General features: G+C 40.0%; 1 protein-coding gene across 44 annotated transcripts in view; it reads left to right on the top strand.

Moving 5' to 3' along the window:
• Positions 1–18,724, top strand: part of NRCAM (neuronal cell adhesion molecule) — a 312,039-nt gene that overhangs the window by 203,926 nt on the left and 89,389 nt on the right. For 29 of the 44 annotated variants that reach the window (XM_055392636.2, XM_055392655.2, XM_055392645.2 and 26 more), the window contains 2 exons: positions 15,895–16,106; positions 18,292–18,309. In XM_055392636.2, the coding sequence (XP_055248611.1) occupies positions 16,001–16,106; positions 18,292–18,309 (124 nt within the window). In that variant the 5' untranslated portion in view covers positions 15,895–16,000. The remainder of the gene's footprint in view (positions 1–15,894; positions 16,107–18,291; positions 18,310–18,724) is intronic. The other 15 variants (XM_019031505.4, XM_055392656.2, XM_055392651.2 and 12 more) reach the window with 1 other exon arrangement.

The following is an 18,724-nucleotide window of genomic DNA, read 5'->3' as shown; positions in this document are numbered from 1 at the left end:
AGGCAGAAGAATTTTTCTTAGTACAGAACAAAATGGAGTCTCCTATGTCTACTTCTTTCTACACAGACACAGTAACAATCTGATCTCTCTTTCTTTTCCCCACATTTCCCCCTTTTCTATTCGACAAAACCGCCATCGTCATCATGGCCCGTTCTCAATGAGCTATTGGGTACACCTCCCAGACGGAGTGGCGGCGGGGCAGAGGGGCTCCTCACTTCCCAGACGGGGCGGCCGGGCAGAGGCGCCCCCTACCTCCCAGACGGGGTGGCTGGCCAGGCAGGGGCTGCCCCCCACCTCCCTCCCGGACGGGGCGGCTGGCCGGGTGGGGGCTGCCCCCCACCTCCTGGACAGGGCGGCTGCCGGGCGGAGATGCTCCTCACTTCCCAGACGGGGCGGCGGTCGGGCAGAGGGGCTCCTCACTTCTCAGAGGGGGCGGCCGGGCAGAGACGCTCCTCACCTCCCAGACGGGGTGGTGGTCGGGCAGAGACACTCCTCAGATCCCAGACGGGGTCGCGGCCGGGCAGAGGCTGCAATCTCAGCACTTTGGCAGGCCAAGGCAGGCGGCTGGGAGGTGGAGGTTGTAGCGAGCCGAGATCACGCCACTGCACTCCAGCCTGGACAACATTGAGCACTGAGTGAGCGAGACTCCGTCTGCAATCATGGCATCTCGGGAGGCCCAGGCGGGCAGATCACTCGCGGTCAGGAGCTGGAGACCAGCCCGGCCAACACGGCGAAACCCTGTCTCCACCAAAAAATACAAAAACCAGTCAGGCGTGGCGGCGCGCGCCTACAATCCCAGGCACTGGGCAGGCTGAGGCAGGAGAATCAGGCAGGGAGGTTGCAGTGAGCCGAGATGGCGGCAGTACAGTCCAGCCTCTGCTCGCATCAGAGGGAGACCGTGGAGAGGGAGAGGGGAAGGGGGAGGGGGAGAGGGAGGGGGAGAGGGAGAGGCTTACTCAGCATAGTTTTGAGGTTCCATCCATGCCACATGTTGTTGCATATATCAGTAGTTCATTCTTTGTTATTGCTGAATACTTTTCCATTATATGAATATACCACATTTTGCTTATTCTTTCGTCAGTTAATGGGCATTGGATCTGTTTCCAATTTTTCATTATTATAAATAATGCTGCTATGTACCTTTGCGTACAAGCCTTTGTGTGGTTATATGTTTTCATTACTCTTAGGTAAAAGAGTAGAATTGCTGGATTGTATGGTAAGTGAGTGTTTAACTTTTAAGAAATTGCCAGGTTGGGCATGGTGGCTCATGCCTTTAATCCAAGCACTTGGGAGGTCCAGGTGGGTGGATTACTAAAGCTCAGGAATTCGAGACCAGTCTGGGTAATATAGTGAAACCTGGTCTCTACAAGTAATAAAAAAAACTAGATGGGTATGGTAGAACATATGCCTGTGGTCCCAGCTACTTGGGAGGCTGAGGTGGGAGGATGGTTTGAGCCCAGGAGACAGAGGTTGCCGTTAGCTGAGATCACGCTATTATACTCCAGCCTGGGCAACAGAGCTAGTTCCATCTCAAAAAAAAAAAAAAAAAAAGCAAAATTGTTTTTTCAGAATGGCTATATGTTTTTATGTTTCCATAGCAGTATGTGAGGATTTCAGGTTCTCCACAGCCTCACCAACACTGGACGTCATCAGTCTTTTTGAATATAGCCATTCAAGTGGGTGTGTGGTAGTATCGCATTGTGGTTTCAATTTGCATTTCCTTAATGATAAATGATATTGAGCATCTTTTCATGTGCTTGTTAGATATTTGTATGTCCTCTTTGGAGAAATCTCTAATGAAATTTTTGTCCATCTTTTTATTGAGTTGTTTTGTCTTCTTAGTTTTTCTACATGTTGTAGATACAAGTCCTTTATTAGATATATGATTTGTAAATAGTCTGTGGCTTGTCTTTGCATTTTCTTGTTGGTTTCTTTTGAAGAGCAACTGTTTTTAATTTTGATTATGTTAAGTTTATCAGTTTTTTTCTTTTGGTGTCATAGCTAAGAAATGTACCTAACTAAGGTTGTGAGATATTCTCTTACGTTTTATGCCAAGGATTGAAAAACTATTGACTTTTATTCTTTAGAACAATGATTAACAATCGCCTGGATGCCACAGCCAGGGATTTGGCAGTCTCTGGTAGCTTTGTGGTTTTGTGGTTGGGGTAGTGATAGGAGCAGGAGGCTGAGTATATTGTTGTCATTGTAAATAATTGTAACTTGGCCCCAGCAACCTTCTGTCATCCCTGCTACTGAGCACAGTACTCAGAAAAACTCCCCCATGCCTATTTGCCATCAGTCTCCTCTCTGACCACTCCCAGTCTCAGGCATCCATCGATCTGTACATAATTGATTTTCAGGTGATTGAGTTAAATTTAATTGAATCCTCTAAAATTCCCTGCACATTTCACTCTGTGCATGAGAAGATGGCACCCTTGATAATCCTTTTGAAAGAAAAGTTCTTTAACTCACTTACCCAGCTTGGCACTTTGAAACTCATCTGATATTAGCATAAAAACAAAACTCAATAACAGCATTTATGCCCCCTTACAACGGGCACCAACTTTACGTTTCTGCCTCATCACCCTCACTTAGTATCCTTCATCCCCTTCTGGGCACTTGACAGAAACATACTATACGCTTGGACTTTTCTCATGGCTTCCCTCTTCTCTCCCTGGAGTATTATTGTTACTCTTCCAGGGCAAGGTAGAGCTCAGGTTTCACCTCCCAGAGTCTTTCCTCTTCCCTCTTGAACACAATTGGATACATCTTACTTTCTGCTCCCATAAGGCCTAGATCCAGCTCCTGGTGGAGCACTTACCACATTGTTTTGCATTTAGTTATATTCTCATACAGCTCACTGCCTGCTCCCAAGCCCAGCTTTGAGCACTTCAAGGGCGTGAATTATGTTGAATTCATATTTGAATCCCCCCTAGCATCTAAAACTTCATGGGTGTCCAGTAAATATTGTTAATAAAATGTTTGAAGCCATTCCTACAAAGAACTCTAAGTGCCTTAGACGCTGAGATAATGCTGCAGCTTTAAAGCTTCTAAGTAAAAATGACAACTCTCCCCTTTAAGTTCTGTCATTTTAGATATGTCCTGGTCTGAAAGTCCGCTCAGACGTTCCTGCCTCTGCAGAGTAGCCTGCACTTTCTTCTCAATTTTGTAGGCTTGCCTTCCACTTAAAATATTCAGCATCCAATGTAGACATTATTATCACTTGCTTCCCCATCTTGGGCAAAATTTTCGCAGAAATGTTTAGAGAACAGCTCGTCTCCATCCATACCCTTGCTCTCAGTTCAAACCAACGTACTTCTTTCAAACGTGACCGTTTTTCCTGCATCTTGCTTGATAGCTTGTCTGATGGCTTAGTCCAATTTACAAAATCTGTACAGAAGAACTAGGTGTCTTGATTTAGTTAAATGGACAGAGAAAACACTGAGATTTATCTATCTCCTATTCTTATAACCAACTTTGATAAAAATCAGAAGTTAAAACCAAGCTCCTGCTGAGTATTAACAGGCCTTCTACAGCTATTTCTGGAAGGGTATTTTTTTAACTTTTATTTTAGGTTTGGGAGTACATGTGAATAGAATAGAATACATTTAGATCTTTCAAAAAATAAAAACTGTTTTCTCTGCAAGGCTTGTGAGAGGAGTTGGAGAGCAACAATTAGTGTTTTATACTCTAGCAAGGGCCTACAATAGTCTTATTTAAAATTCTCGTAGGAGACAGAAACCTAAATTTGGAAAGCCTTCCTCAGACAGACTAACTGGACATTTTTAAGAAGCTGCTCAGTGAGGTGCGTTCAACTTTGGCAGGCAAGAAGCCATCCAGCTTTGCCTGCTTAATCCTCAGCCAGCTGACCACGCAGGAGTAGGACCTTTAGCCATTTATGCTGCCCATTCCTGAGCAACACCCACACCCAATACCTCATAAAAATTATATGCAGTTATTCTTTCCAGCTCTAATGATGTCTGTAGATTCTATCTCCCACATCCCTTGGTCTCAAATCTTATTCTTAGTGGTCTCCCTGGTACTCTTTCTGCTGCCACCTCCCTGAATTTCATTCTTTACCCAATCCTTTCATTTGTAAATTCTGTTGGATGCTCTGCCAGGCTTTTGTTTTCTGTTTTCTGGTTTGTTTTTAAATTTTTTTTAAACAGTCTTGCACTGTCACCCAGGCTGGAGTGTAGTGATGCAATCATAGCTCACTTCTGCCAGGCTTTTGAATCACCTTCTCCCCAAAATGTTGCCTCTCATATTATCCAACTTGGCCCCACTGGACACAGGTGCAGCAAGTGATGCCACCCAGAAACCACTGCTCAACTTCAGCTGAGAGCCCCAAGCCCACTCCTGTCTGAGAGGGGACTGGGCAGACTTGCATGGCCTGCTCACCTCATTCTTCCCTTGGTTGAGACAGCACCATGTGGCTGGTACTCACTTTCCCATGCCTGCTTGTGCCTAGACCCAACAACCAGCAGCCTCAAAGGATCTAATTTTTAGCTGTCTTCCCATTTCTGGTCTTGGTTTTTCCCTCTGTGCTGGCGTCTCAGTAACCATCATTACTGGTGGCTGGTTTATTTGACTCCATTTCTATTATAGCAGATTTGGCTCTCATAATTCAGTGTTGAGTCTAGGAAGGCAGACCTTAGACACCTTCAAAGCATAAGCCCTTATAGGGGATCTTCTAGTAAAGTTTTCTTGAAATCTTTGTGATTCCTTTAATATATTTAAAGAAATTATTTTTGTAAGTATTTTAGCCCAGTTTATTTGTGAACTACCACAATTTCTGAAGAAAAATGATAAGAATAAACACAACATAGCTTGGAAATGTATTACTTCCACAACATTTCTTCTTTCCTTGCTTTTTCTTTGTCCTCCTTATCTCACTTTTTTCTTACTCCCCATATTTCTTTCCGGAGGGTACAAATATTTATCTTTAGAAAATAAATGCTCAGTTTACTCACAGAAAATTGTCCATGAAAATTAAACTGAAAAGACACAGAGAGGCAGTCATTCTAAGTTTAACATTCTTATCAACCAACTTTGATAAAAACCAGAGGCTTTTCTGTCCTGACTCTTCTAGGAGGCTAGATACTTTGGCCAAAAACACTTCTACCTGAGGAAATTTCAGACTGCTCTTTGGTTTTATTTTTTCTTTTTCTTTTTTAAAAAAACTTCTAAAAATTTTTTAATTTTAATTTTTGTGGGTGCATAGTAGGTGTATATATTTATGGGGTGTATGAGATGATTTGATAGAGGCATCCAATGCGTAATAATCACATCATGTAAAATGAGTTATCCATCCCCTCAAGCATTTATCCTTTGTGTTACAGACAATCCAATTATACTCTTTTAGTTATTTTAAGATGTACAATTAAATTATTGACTTTAATCACCCTGTTGTGCTATCAAATACTAGGTCTTATTCATTGTTTCTATTTTTTTTTTTTTTGTACCTAATAACCATCCCCACTTACACCCCAACCACCCTCCCACTACCATTCCCAGTCTCGGTTGACCATTCTTCTGCTCTCTACCTCCATGAGTTCAGTTGTTTTGAATTTTAGATCCCACAAATAAGTGAGAACATGTGATGTGTGTGTTTCCGTGCCTGGCTTATTTTGTTGTTATAAATGACAGGATCTCTCTCTCTCTTTTTTTTTTTTTGAGGCAAGATGTGGCTCTGTTGCCCAGACTGGAGTGCCGTGGCACGATCTTGGCTCACTGCAACCTTTGCCTCCCAGGCTCAAGCCATCTTCCCACCTCAGCCTCCTGCGTAGCTGGGACTACAGGTGCTCGCCACCATGCCCAGCTTATTTTGTGTATTTTTGTGTGTGTGGAGATGGAGTTTTGCCTTGTTATCCAGGCTGGTTTTGAACTCCTAAGCTCAAGCGATCCACCTGCCTCGGCCTCCCAAAGTGCTGGGATTAGAGGCATGAGCCATTGACCTGTCCTCATTCTCTTTTATGGCTAAATAGTACTCCATTATATATAAGTACTATATTTTCTTTATCCATTTATGGGTTGATGGACACGTAAATGGCTTCCAAATTTTGACTATTGTGAATAGTGTTGCAACAAACATGGGAGTGCAGATATCTCTTTAATACACTGATTTCCCTTCTTTTGGGTATATACTGAGCAGTGGAATTGTGGATTGTATGGTCACTCTATTTCTACCTAAACCGCTCTTTGAATTGACATTTGTTTTAAATCATCACAATGGAATATATTCTTTCTATGGAGTCCATTTAAATGGTGGTGAAAAGAGAGTGTGGTTTTTTAGAAAAAGTGGTTCCTGAGAAGTCACAGACAGCAGAATTGAGCAGAGACAGCAGAATATGCCAAAGCTCTTAAATTGTTGGGTTGATTAAATCTCACAGTACAGAGAACATTGTTTCTAACATTCATGCTTTTGTGTACTTACCTTTCACAGAGGACATGGTCTCCTGAGGAGTTAATATTTAACTTCCAAGAAACTGATTTATATTCTAAATGCTTGGGAGAGGGATGCTCTTTGGCGTGAACCTGATAAATTTTCTTTCAAACAAATGGCCGCTCATTGATTATTTATTTTTTTATAAAGGCAGATATTCACATAGCCTGTATAAAGAAAATTAAATGCACCAGGAGTTAAATATTTCTTGCATTACTCTGCTGTTTTGCTGGTAAGTTCTTTATAATACAACATGCATATCAGCAAGTGACTGAGATTTGTTCTTTATATGAAACAGCCTCTGGCTGTAATGAAGAATTTTCAGCTATTTGGTTTGTGATAATATACCTTCCCCTGCACTGATAGCAAGTGGAATATACAATTCTTCATGTCATGTCCATCTGTATTTCTCATTTTCATGGTTCCGTTATGATTACAGAGAGCCTGGATACCTTGGCAAAATATATTTTGAAATGTGGCTGGGAAGATTATAGTAATCTGTGACATGTTGGGAGTGATGCCCTTTGGGTTTGGTAAATCTGAGCCTTTTGCCTCCCCAACCCACATGCTCAGGCCCTTGTTTGGGGGGAGCGCAAGTTATAGAAAAGAATGATTCATAGATGCAGCTGGGAGGAAGACAGAGGAGGTAGCTTCAACTAGCTAGCACCCACACAGCCCATCATCATCATCATCATCCGGCTCCCTGACTAATCGCTGAGATGAAACAATAAGATGGCCATCCTCTAGGATGTCACTTCTGAAACTCTTTCCAGAAAAAGCACTTCAGATTGATTGTGAATAGGCCATGCTCCCCGTGGCAGAAATACTAGTGCTCACTAAATATTCCACCCACACCCCAGCGTTTCCCAGACTCTCTGATGATTGGAGTCATTGACTACTTCTGGTCAATGCGTTGTGAACAAAAGATGTGTGCATCACTTCTGGTTGGAGGAAGGTAAAAGCAGGAGAGCATGGGGACTTTGGAAGACATTTGTTGAGTTGGCAGCATCACAAAATGGAGGCACCTCTATCAGCCTCGAGCAGAGGTGCCTGCACACCCACACTGGATGATAGAACAGGCGAAGTATCAATTGTATTATGTTAAGCACTGAGACTTCTAGGTTAATTTCTTACTGGAGTAGAACGTGAATGGTACCCCATGGACTTCTACCATGAGGTTAATTCTCTCTCCTGCTCTCTCTTCTCCTTACATTACTACCCTTCACACTCATTAAGAAAGGAGTACACATTGAGATTTTGACCTGTACACTGCGTCTCTACCCTAACTGGTTCATACCATTCAGCAAGCATAGCAGGGTTTACCTTTGAAATGTGACACAATATTTTTCAAAGTGACTAGCCTGCCTGGCATTTCAAAATGCTATTTTTTACTATTAAATGGCTGCCATTTTGCCATGTGTTGCTTTCTTGACAAGTGGATAAGGTATAGCATGTTTAGAATATCAATATCCTGAAGGGCCTTTTTTGCTGAAGTTTTTAATAAACTGTTTCCAATCCTTACATCTTCTCAGTGCTATTTGTAGAAATCTCAGTTTACAGGAAGATAAATAGAGCTAGAGCTTGTTTCAGTGACTCCACAAATGTTTCTGAATATGTTGCTCTGAAGACCCATATTCAGAATTAAATTTTCATTTCTCAGACCTCACTTTTAGAGCAGTTTCCTACTTTCCATTTTTGTTTTTAAATGGAACCTTGTTTCTGTTTTCTAACCTGAAGGGAATCAGCTGAGAAGTGGACTTTGTGAGGAAGGAAGAGGCCTGTCCCTGTGGTTTGGCTTGCCCCTCTTTCCTCCCTTTCTCCAGATTACCTGTCTTGTGGGAGAGTGAGAAGAATAGAAGCTGGGGCTGAGCTCAGCCAGAGTTCTAGTATGATTCACGGAGATGGGGAAGTAGGAGGGATAGACAAACAATATTGGACTCTCTCATCCTGTTCTCTACCTTAATCTTTGCTATTCTGCATTAGAAATAAATTAGTATAATGCCTAAGACAATAAATTAGGCATAATTTACAATTATGCTAAAATAATTTAGCATAAACAAATTTATGCTAAAATAATGGTCAGGGTTAACCACCTTCTATTTATTCTGACTATAAGTTTTGTGTGAGAAATGTAAGTTAAGTATGTGCCCTTTGGCTGCACCAACATATATATAGAGAAGTATCTAGAAAAACCAAAAATGATAGATTAGTTTTGAAGAGAAGTCTACATCGCCACACTATTTACTAATTTAGGTTCGGCCATGACCTTGTAAGGAGACCTGCACATTTGGATATCAGTCCTCCTAAATGTGCATGTTAGTATGTTTCTGGTTGCAAGAAACAGCCAATCTCAGGTTATCTTAATTCATTATTGCAGATATCTATGGCTATATAATAAACCATTCCTAAATTGTGTGACTTCAAACAACAACAGTTTATTATTTCTTATAATCCTGAGGGTTGGCAGGATGGTTCTTCTGTTGCATGTAGTTTAAAAAGTCAGTGGCTCAGCTATTTTTGGCTGGGAGCTCAGCTGGGGCCAGAGAGTCCAGGATGGTCTCTCATCTCCCAGGGTCTCTTTCCACTGGCTTCTCATCATCAGTAGTATGGCTCATACTTCCCGGAGGGAACATTACAAGAGGATAAGCTGCAGTGTGCAAATGGTCATCACACCTCTTTTCACATATTGCTTGCTAAAAATCCCACTGGCCAAAGCATGTGACCTGGCCAAGCCCACAGCCATTGTGAGAGTTGACTATGCAAGGGCATGGATACTGGGAAGGGTGCTTCCTGGGGCCATCAATGCAACAGTCTACCTGCCATATTAATGAAATTTTGTTGTAGAATACACAAGACTGGAGAAGGACAGGAAGATGTCTCAACCTCAGTCACTAGTGTGGCAAACTTCACAGAGAATTGGAACATTGTCTGGGGTACCAAGAGATTTACAGGCCTGGTGATTATAGTGCAAGAGTAGTAGGTGCTTGTTATCACCTATCCAGTGTTCTGGTGATGGCATGGCCACTCAGCTCTTCTCTGTCTCTGTTTCTATTGATCCTCTGCTGCCCACTGGCTTCATTCTGCACTGGATGCCTCATATCTTTTGCTTACTCATGCTTGCTCCTACTGCCTTGCCTCTATTTGACCTTTGGCTTTTGTTCCTGCTCCAAACCGCTGACTCACTCTCTCTCTGTCTCACATTCACCCTCTCTATGAGAAAGGAATTTGTTACCACTCAGTTGGTCACTCTTCAGTGCCTCACAAGCAGCCAAGTCAACTCACAGGCTCTACATGGCTCCCTGCCTTTGTTCAGACAAAGGCTGAACACCCACCCTGATTCTTTTCGCCTTGGTCAGAGTGATGAGGTCAATGCAAAAGAAAGACTGTGAGCATGGCAGGCATTCAGAGTGGAGCAGTCTCCTCCCCACTCTATTTAGTGAATTGTGATTGGATTGGAAGGTGGGATGAAGAAGGAAATTCCCTTTCGTTTGCAAAGAACTAGTTCATTCCTCTTTTTCCCCAACCATCTTTCCTTTTCCAATCAGCTCTCTCATCCCAGAAGCCAGTCCTGACAACTGTCATCAGATAGCTGGCTGGACAAGCCTGGAAAGTATGGAACAGGTGCCATCCTTGGTCAGGGTTGCTATTAGTCTCACACACATGAGCTTTTCATTAACCATGCTTCATCATTTGTCTTAGATCTCTCAGTTACATCATTGCCTCATATTGTTCTATTTTCTTTCTTGTTACTGCTGTGCTAAGTAAAAGAGATGTGAAAAATCTTGTGTTCAGATGATCATGTGTGTTGCAAATAACTGGATTTCACTCCAAAAGACCTTGGTATCTTTGATAATCTAATGTCAGTGTCCCAAAAGCTTTTTAATAATTTTCTAAATCTAAAATGTCCTTAAATTATTGCTTAATATATTTTTGTGTTTCTTTATGCCTGAACTCTCTCTGGAAGGATTCACAAAACTTGGTAATAATGAGTGCTTCCTAAGGGAGAAAGGGGGTTGCTGGTTGCTTACTTTGCATTCTGTGGTCTTTTGTACTTTATGAATATTGTACCATGTACACACACTGCCTACTTTTAAAATTAACTTTTTAAAGTACATCTTGTCTACATTGTCTTAAATTGTTCTTCCTTTAGAAGGCCAGGGCCCGCATGTGGTAGAAGTCCATGGGGTCCTATTCACATAGAATCTGGTGTGAAGAAGCTCCTAAAGTTGTGCCATGGGCAACACTGTGAAGATCTTCTATAGATATTCAGAAACCGTTAGAGGTTTTTTTTAACATCAGTGACTAAACTTGGTAATTCTGTTTGCTTATTGACTAATTAAAAAATAAGAGGATATAGGAGGGAGGGAAATGCTAGGGACCTCTCGGGGTGTGGCAGTGTGAGATGGCTAAAAGCTCCAGAACCTTCCGAAACTGGAGCTCTAGATCTGGTACTTCACATATCACGTGACATTTAAGCAGGTGACACCATCCTACACCTTGAATTCCTTATCAGTAAGTTAAGAAATGTAATAGAAGTTACCTTCTGGAATTGTTGGGAAGATAAGTTAATGCCTGGAGGAGACTCATCGCTGTGCCTGGCACATGGAAAAGGCTCAGTGAATGGTAGCCATTAGGACTGGATTATTTTCTTGTCTCTTAAATGGGTAGAAATACCTGTTTTTCTGTTTTCTGGGGTTTTTATGAATATCAAATAAGATCATTAGTTATAGTGCTCTGAGGAGTAGAGATTTTGAGCTATTATCAGGATGTTGTTCCATTATCTGTTATTGGGGTAAAAACCACATGTTTATTGTTCACCATTCCTTAGGTACTAGTCCAGGTTCTAGTTACTACTTTCCTGGTAGAGGCTCTACTGTGGAAGATTCCTTTGGACTAGGAGGAAATTAGAAACATGGTCCTTAAAGCTTCTCACAGTTTGTCTTGTTTGATCATTATCATCTCTATAGTCCTATTATCCCGGACTACTTTTTTCTGAGGTGCATTAATGATTGTGTAGTGGTGTAGATGTAATTGACTCTGTTGATGTGTTAATTATTAGTCGTCATTGTCCATTTCTCTCTAACCTTTCCTCCACAGTCTCAGACTTAAAATCTGTGATTGAAAAGCACAGCATGGCTAGAGATGTGCATTTGTGTACTTCTTCCTTAAGATAAATATTTAAAATACAAAATGTGACCATCCCCAAGTTGACTGCTGAAAAATGTCTTTCACAGTCAAGATGATGTCCTACCCACTTAGTTATCCAGTCACTGAGGTGAGCCACTGATGAGGCATCAGAGCAATAGTTAGTGTGTCAAAGGGCATCTAGTCACATAAGCATATTTGTTTATCTGCTTGGAGAGTGTAGATCATGTTATGTGTTCAACCAGCATGGAACCCACCCATGTTGGGATGCTGAAAAGCCCAAATAGAGGAGAATGAAATGGCGAGTAATGCGTGGCCTTCGAATTCTGGTAGAGAGCTGATTTTTTTAATTAAAATAATTTCCTCCTTCATTTGAGAGAAAAAGAAAGGTTTTATTTTCCTTCTGAAGACAAGACTTCTTAAGTAAGCAACAGGAGAGCTGTTTCTCTCAGGCTTGATGTGAATCCTTTGTCAAAACTGTAGGGTTTTCTTTTGAAATACATAGTAAGTAATGCAGGGGAATATTTGCTCTGTGATTTAATATGAATTTGAGGCAAAAGAAATAAGGGAACCTTGAATTGCATTTCTTTTCAATGATGAAAAGTTTATCAAAGAAGGGAATTTTTCCCCCTTCTGTTTCACAGGTTCTATAGGTAACATACAAAAAGTTGCTTTGAATGGAGTTAAATTAAATGAGATGTGAAAAGGCTTTGCTCTTTATCATTACTCTCAGTCCTTTTAGCAATATGTGTGATTTTAAATAGGGTGATCTATTTTTCAGAAGACAAATCTACCATTTATCTCATTCAATCATGCTTTAAAATATCTATGGCAAATATTTTTTGTACATTGTAAGCTATATTGCACTAACATACTCCTTAGCCTTGATTAAAAATCATGCTGCTATTTCAAATTGGGATTTTATTCATTGTAGTATAATTACATTAACAATTTAGTTTTAGTTCATGATTCTCACTTAATGAAGAATGACCATCATTTTCCAAGGTAAAGTACAAGGCAGATGGACTCCTACTGAGTCAAAGAATTGACGTCAATATCAAGAGTGCAAAGCGGTGGTTTTTCTTTGTGCAGTGTGCAGAGTACATTACTCTCATCGAGAGAAATCTCAGTCTTCTGTAGCTCTATTTGATTTTCAGTTTGATTGAGTGCTGGGGACTTAATGCTGTCCTCAGGCATTTGGGTTTTCATCTATAAGGGCATACGTTGCAAGAGTGGGTGATTTTCCATGGGCAGGAGCCAGAGGATGGGCTGGACCATTGCTTCATCCTCCTCTAACAGAACCTACACTAGAGACGATTTGTGGCTAATGGTGCAGTTTAAGTTAAAACTTCTGAGGAGAACCCTCATCTTCAGTTATCGTAGTTCATGACCTCCCAGCAGTATGAGGATTTATTAACTCATGTCTCTTTAAGTAAGTGCTTTCAATTTTTCTTAAAAATGCAATTTTTTCTTTATAAAACACTGTGATTTGATGTGTAATAGTTTACTCCATGTATACTCTGAAAAAGCATAGAGTTTGATAATTTCTTTTATATGAATTTGTCTAATGATTTTCTCTATATTGGAGGGTGAATAGTTAATACATCCAGACAAAATACATGAAGAACTTACAACAGAAATTGTATGTAGCTGTTTAAGATCTTACAAGTGTTACAATTTATTAGAACATCTATTGGAAAGTATATTAGTTCTCCAGCCTCTGTCTGGAGAACTTGGCACTTAAGTCCAATAATCTCCATTAGCATGACACAGAAATCAGACAAATAAACCATTTTCCTTTTCAGAGTTTGGCTCTTTTGTTTTATCTCAATATGTATAATATGTAAGATCCTCATGTTTTCAATGCTATTTGTGACGTTTATTTTTAACTTCCCTAAAGCTTATGTGAATTCAAAATTAGTGTTTCAACCAAAAACTCATGAGAGACCTAATTAAATTTGACTAAATGATCTAGATGTGCTTTGCACACACAGAAAGATAGTCTGGTTTGTATTTGTTCAGAAATGGTTGAGTGAGCTTCTATACCTGTGTCTCAATGCTTAATGGATATGAATGTTTGGATATTATAATATGGAAAAACATTTCCTGGATCTTAAATGAAGCCAAATAATATGGATGTTTTATTCACAAAATAATATTTATGTAAGTGTATAATCTTTATGTTTAGCATATTCTTTTTTTTTTTTTTTTTTTTTGAGATGGGGTCTTGCTGTGTCACCCAGGCTGGAGTATAGTGACACAATCTCGGTTCACGGCAGCTAAGCAATTTTCCCACCTCAGCCTCCCAAGTAGCTGGGGTTACAGGCACCCACCACCATGCCTGGCTAATTTTTGCATTTTTTAGTAGGGACGGGGTTTCACCATGTTAGCCAGGCTGGTCTCAAACTCCTGACCTTAGGTGATCCACCTGCTTCAGCCTCCCAAAATGCTTGGATTACAAGCGTGACCGCACCTGGCCTGGCATATTCTTTTAAAATTTGTTTTGCAAGAAGTGTCCTACTACAGTTTTAATGATGTTCAAATCAGAACTTGATTGCTAGCAAAATATATTATTAGGATTATTTCATTTTCCTTTTAACATTTAAGCACTATTCCACACACAGACATGATCGTACAACTAATTTGATCATATTAACAAGAGATTGGTTTTTAAACCAAGCAGTATAAATATAAATACAGCCTTGGGTAGATCATAGTCAAACTATCCAAATGCAACCTCAGCTTCAAAGATTGTAAAGTCTTTTCTTTCCCCTTTTCTCCTTTCATTTTTTTTTTCCTCCAAATATTTATTTACTACCTACCATGTGCCAGGCACTGTGATGGGCTATGAGGATGCAGTGGGGGATAGGACAGATGCCATCCCTGCCCTGAGGAGACTTGCAGTTTATTGGAAAAGATGGACATCATAAAATATACAATCATACAAATAAAAATTACATAAATAATTCAGTACTTCAACTTGTGGGAGGTACAGCAGTTTATAATAATAACATCCCTCCCACCTTCTTGAGAGAGTCATTGGTTGCCCCACTTCTCTTCATGAATGAGAGGACATGATTAAACCTATCATTTCAGGTAGGAGTTTACTGTGGGATGGATATCAATCTTCTATTAATATGGTTGTGCTCATGCTTTCCATTTTGCAATGGACACTTCAAATATGCAAGGCAGGCTGTATTAGGTGTTGGGAGAGGGCTACAAAGATGAGAGAGACAAAATCCTTTCCTGGAGGAGTAGAGAGCATGTATGCAATATGTGTACACACACAGTCTATTAATATATATCTACCTATGTATGTGATGTTTAAAACAAGGAATTTCAGGAATTCAGGGGTGGTGGTGAAATAACTTCTAGTTCAGGTGATCAGCTAATGTTTCCTGGAGGTGACCTTTTTAACTGATCCATAAGAAATAAATTGGACTTTGATAAGAAAATATGGTGGATAAAGGCAAATGAAATAGAATAAACAAAGACAAGAAGGCAGGAAAATTTGAGGCATATCTAAGGACAGACACAAGAAAGAAAAACAGAAATGAATCATCAAACCAAAAAATGGTTATATGGAAATAAAAGGAAGTCAGGTTTGTAGGAGAAATTAAGCCCAGATCACTGAGATTTTTAAGTACTTGTTTAAAGATACATTGGACTTTATTTGAGGGATCACATATGGCTACTCCCAATATTTAACCAGAGAAGGCCTTGTAGAAAAAATTAATCAGCACTGTGAAGGAGGGTGACTACAGGGAGGAAGGCCCGAACTCAGAGCCCAGCTAGGTTCGTTGCTATAATCTAGGTGGGAGATGGGGAAGACCTGAATAGTCAGTGCTCATCTGGTAAATTAGTGTTTTGGCTTTGAAGCAAATTTACAACAATCCCCTGAACTTTCCCAGAGATAATCTGTAGAATGGAGAAGCCATTAGGCTACCCCTCTAAAGTCACAAAGTGATTGCTTTCTGACCAGCTTAAAAGCCAAGTTTTCCTGATCTGTTGGGAAAGACACGATAGCCTCTGAACACTCATAACACAAATACCATTTAAAATGGAAAAATCATAAGGATGGTAGACAGATTATGCTTCATATCACTACTAATATCTCTGAACTGATTTTAGCTGATTTATGAATAAATGATTATTCCAGTTTTGATAGTTAAATATTTAAAAGTTAACTTTCTTTTAGAGTTCATGTATAATACATGGCTAGTTCTCTGTGCTGCAGACTTCCGCTCTTCATTTCCTTCTTTTTAATACATTATAATTATTATTCCTACTCTATCCTTTTTCAGTTTCCTGCATGAAAATTACTTAAACGTTGCACACAACGTTTCACAAAATCTTTTGTGAAAGAAGAAAAGGAAATTCAGTGTGTGGGTCTCAGCAGGAGTTAAGCTAATGCAGCTTAAAATAATGCCGAAAAAGAAGCGCTTATCTGCGGGCAGAGTGCCCCTGATTCTCTTCCTGTGCCAGATGATTAGTGCACTGGAAGTACCTCTTGATCGTAAGTATTAACATTTTAAAGCTGTTAGGCCCAGGAGTCAAAGCCTCCCAGCATTTATCGTCACTCTCAACTGCGTGAATGGAGAAGGTGTCTGTGTGATACTGAAAAGCTAATCAAAATTAATTTGGCTTTTACCTTCAGCACCTGGTGTTTATAAAGATTCACACTGTAGAAGTGGCCATTGAAATGGTCAGACTCACAATTCCCTCCGTGTCATTCTCCTTCTTCCCCCTCAGGTGCCTTTTGTCTGCCCTGCTGGGGATGGCCTGAGAAGGATTGAGTTGTGCAAGCTGCCTGATCTTCCCAACAGGCGGCTCTTTAGAGAAGCAGTCCTGCAAGAAAACTATATGAGCCACTTAAAAATGATCATGGAGACCTCCCCACTCATCCCTTCACCACTTTACTCTTGCCCGTCATATGCTGAGGGTAGTCTGCAAAGATGAGGGGAGGCTCCTTCTGCCAACTCCATGTCCCTCGGAATCCCTAAACCACCCCAGAATTCATTTCTCTTGATTCAGACAAGGCACATCTCACTTTCCAATTTTGAATCCTAAATATAAGTCTAGAACTAGGAAAAGTATCTTATGTAGAGCCTAAAAAATAGTCTTATTTGGTTTAAACAATGTGGTCAAATACCAAAATGCAACTGCTAAAAATACAAGTAATATGCAAAACACTAAAATGGAGCAAACAACAGCTACTGTATTAGCCCTCCATTTTCCTAGTAGTAAATATATACTGTGCTCTCCCTGCTCTGGGTGGCCTGTTTGTGAAAAATAAAGATAATGCTAGGTTCCACCCGGTCACTTTTCCTGCAAATGGAAAGCAAAATTTCAAATCTGGACAATTACTGTACTTCAGAATCGATTTCTCCTTTATCCCTCATCTGCATGACCTCTTTGAAGCCATTAGCTTCCTGAATAGAATATCTGTTTGGCAAGCTTTCCAAGGTGCAAGGAAGATAGCACTTTCCTGGGGCTATTCAATTGTTGGGATGTCATTTTTATTTATTTATTATTATTATTATTTATTATTACCATAGAGGTTGCAACTGCCAGTGGGAAGACATTAAGAAGAGATGTGGTTTGTCCCACACTTTGTTGACTTTTTGCTGTGCTTCTATAAAGTTCAATAAAATGCAGTGCTTTTCTTATTTAAAAAAAAATTCATCCAGTGACCTTAATTTCAATTTTCAAAAAAATATACAATTGCTTAAGCCCATTGGAGTGGGAATGCCTAAGTAAGCATTTGCCCTGACAGATACACAGGAGGGAAAGAAAAGCATTTGAGAGAAATGCTTTTGCTCTCTCTCATGTTAAATATATTCCCCCTTAATCTGACTTCAATCTGTCAAGCAGAGGGAAACAGTCACCTATGGCTAACTCAATTATCACTGCTAACGGAGAAGAGGCATAACCATGATGAAAAGAAAGTCACAGAAAAACCCAGGTGCTCCTATATTAACCTTTGCAAGTAGTAACGACAGACAGCACTGTGGAATGATTTGAATTGCATGCTAATGTAATTTCTTCCCTGCCCCTATTTCTTACATGGTTTCTCTACTACATGAACAGCTCCTTGGTGTGGGCACCAGCAACCCCTGAGTGATTGAGAAATTATGAAGCAGAAATCTGCTAACAGTCTAAAAAGTTCAATTAATGACTTTGGAGATTAACCATAGAAATATAAAAATCTAAAAGTAGTGTTGGACTTGGCTTGCATGGAGCATTATCACTGTAGCAATGTCCCATTGTTAGGTATTATTACCATATGCACAGTGATGTCTGGGATAATATGACCAGACACTACACAGTATGTGACAACTCAAATTAATTGTAGATTTCAGCTGTTTTTCAAATTGAACATAATTACTTGTCCAACACAACATATATGGAATGGAATTCGCTATTCCTATTCCTGGAAGAACTCGTTTGCCTACAGCATTGCTTTTGTTCTTCCATATGTTTATGTGGGAAAGCTGCTGCAAGATTAAAGGAAACCGTTAATGCAAATTTCTTCCTCTTGCAACTTCACAAATTCAACCTTCACTATACAGGTTTTCTTAGATCAAATCAAATAGACAAGATGCCCCTTTATCTTCAGAGTTCTAACGTTTTTATTATTAACATCTGATTTTCTTTAATCCTCTTTGCCCACTTACCTGCTGATATTGATGGGGAAAAAGCAAAACTTCTTGAAGACTGTAAGTGTCCTTCTATAAATTACTAGGCAGTGTGAAAATGTGACCCTGTCTTTGCTTTTTGAATTAATATTGTGATTTAAATGCACAATTTCATGTTTTGTGACCTTTGTCTTTCTAAGCATGTGTGTTTACTGTAGCTAAACATTGTATTTCAATACCAAGAAGCAGTTGTAAAGTATTATCTGCATGAATTCTGAAAACTTGGCTATTACTCTTTCTTTTACCAGTGTGCTGCTCTACTAACTTCCAAGCTTTATTCACATCTGATGTAACTCAATGAGAAAATTCTCAAAATTTAGAGAGAACGCTGATCTGTTGTAAAGGCTAATTAATGCTTTCTGGAACAAAGATAGGTCTTTTAGTGTCTTTTAGAAGGTGGGTGCAGGCAAAAGCTTTACATAAGATGGCAGCTATA

Source organism: Gorilla gorilla, chromosome 6, assembly GCF_029281585.2.
Source record: "Gorilla gorilla gorilla isolate KB3781 chromosome 6, NHGRI_mGorGor1-v2.1_pri, whole genome shotgun sequence".
NCBI lineage: Eukaryota > Metazoa > Chordata > Mammalia > Primates > Hominidae > Gorilla > Gorilla gorilla.
The sequence above is the reverse complement of the archived record's forward strand: the minus strand, read 5'-3'. Positions and strand labels throughout refer to the sequence as shown.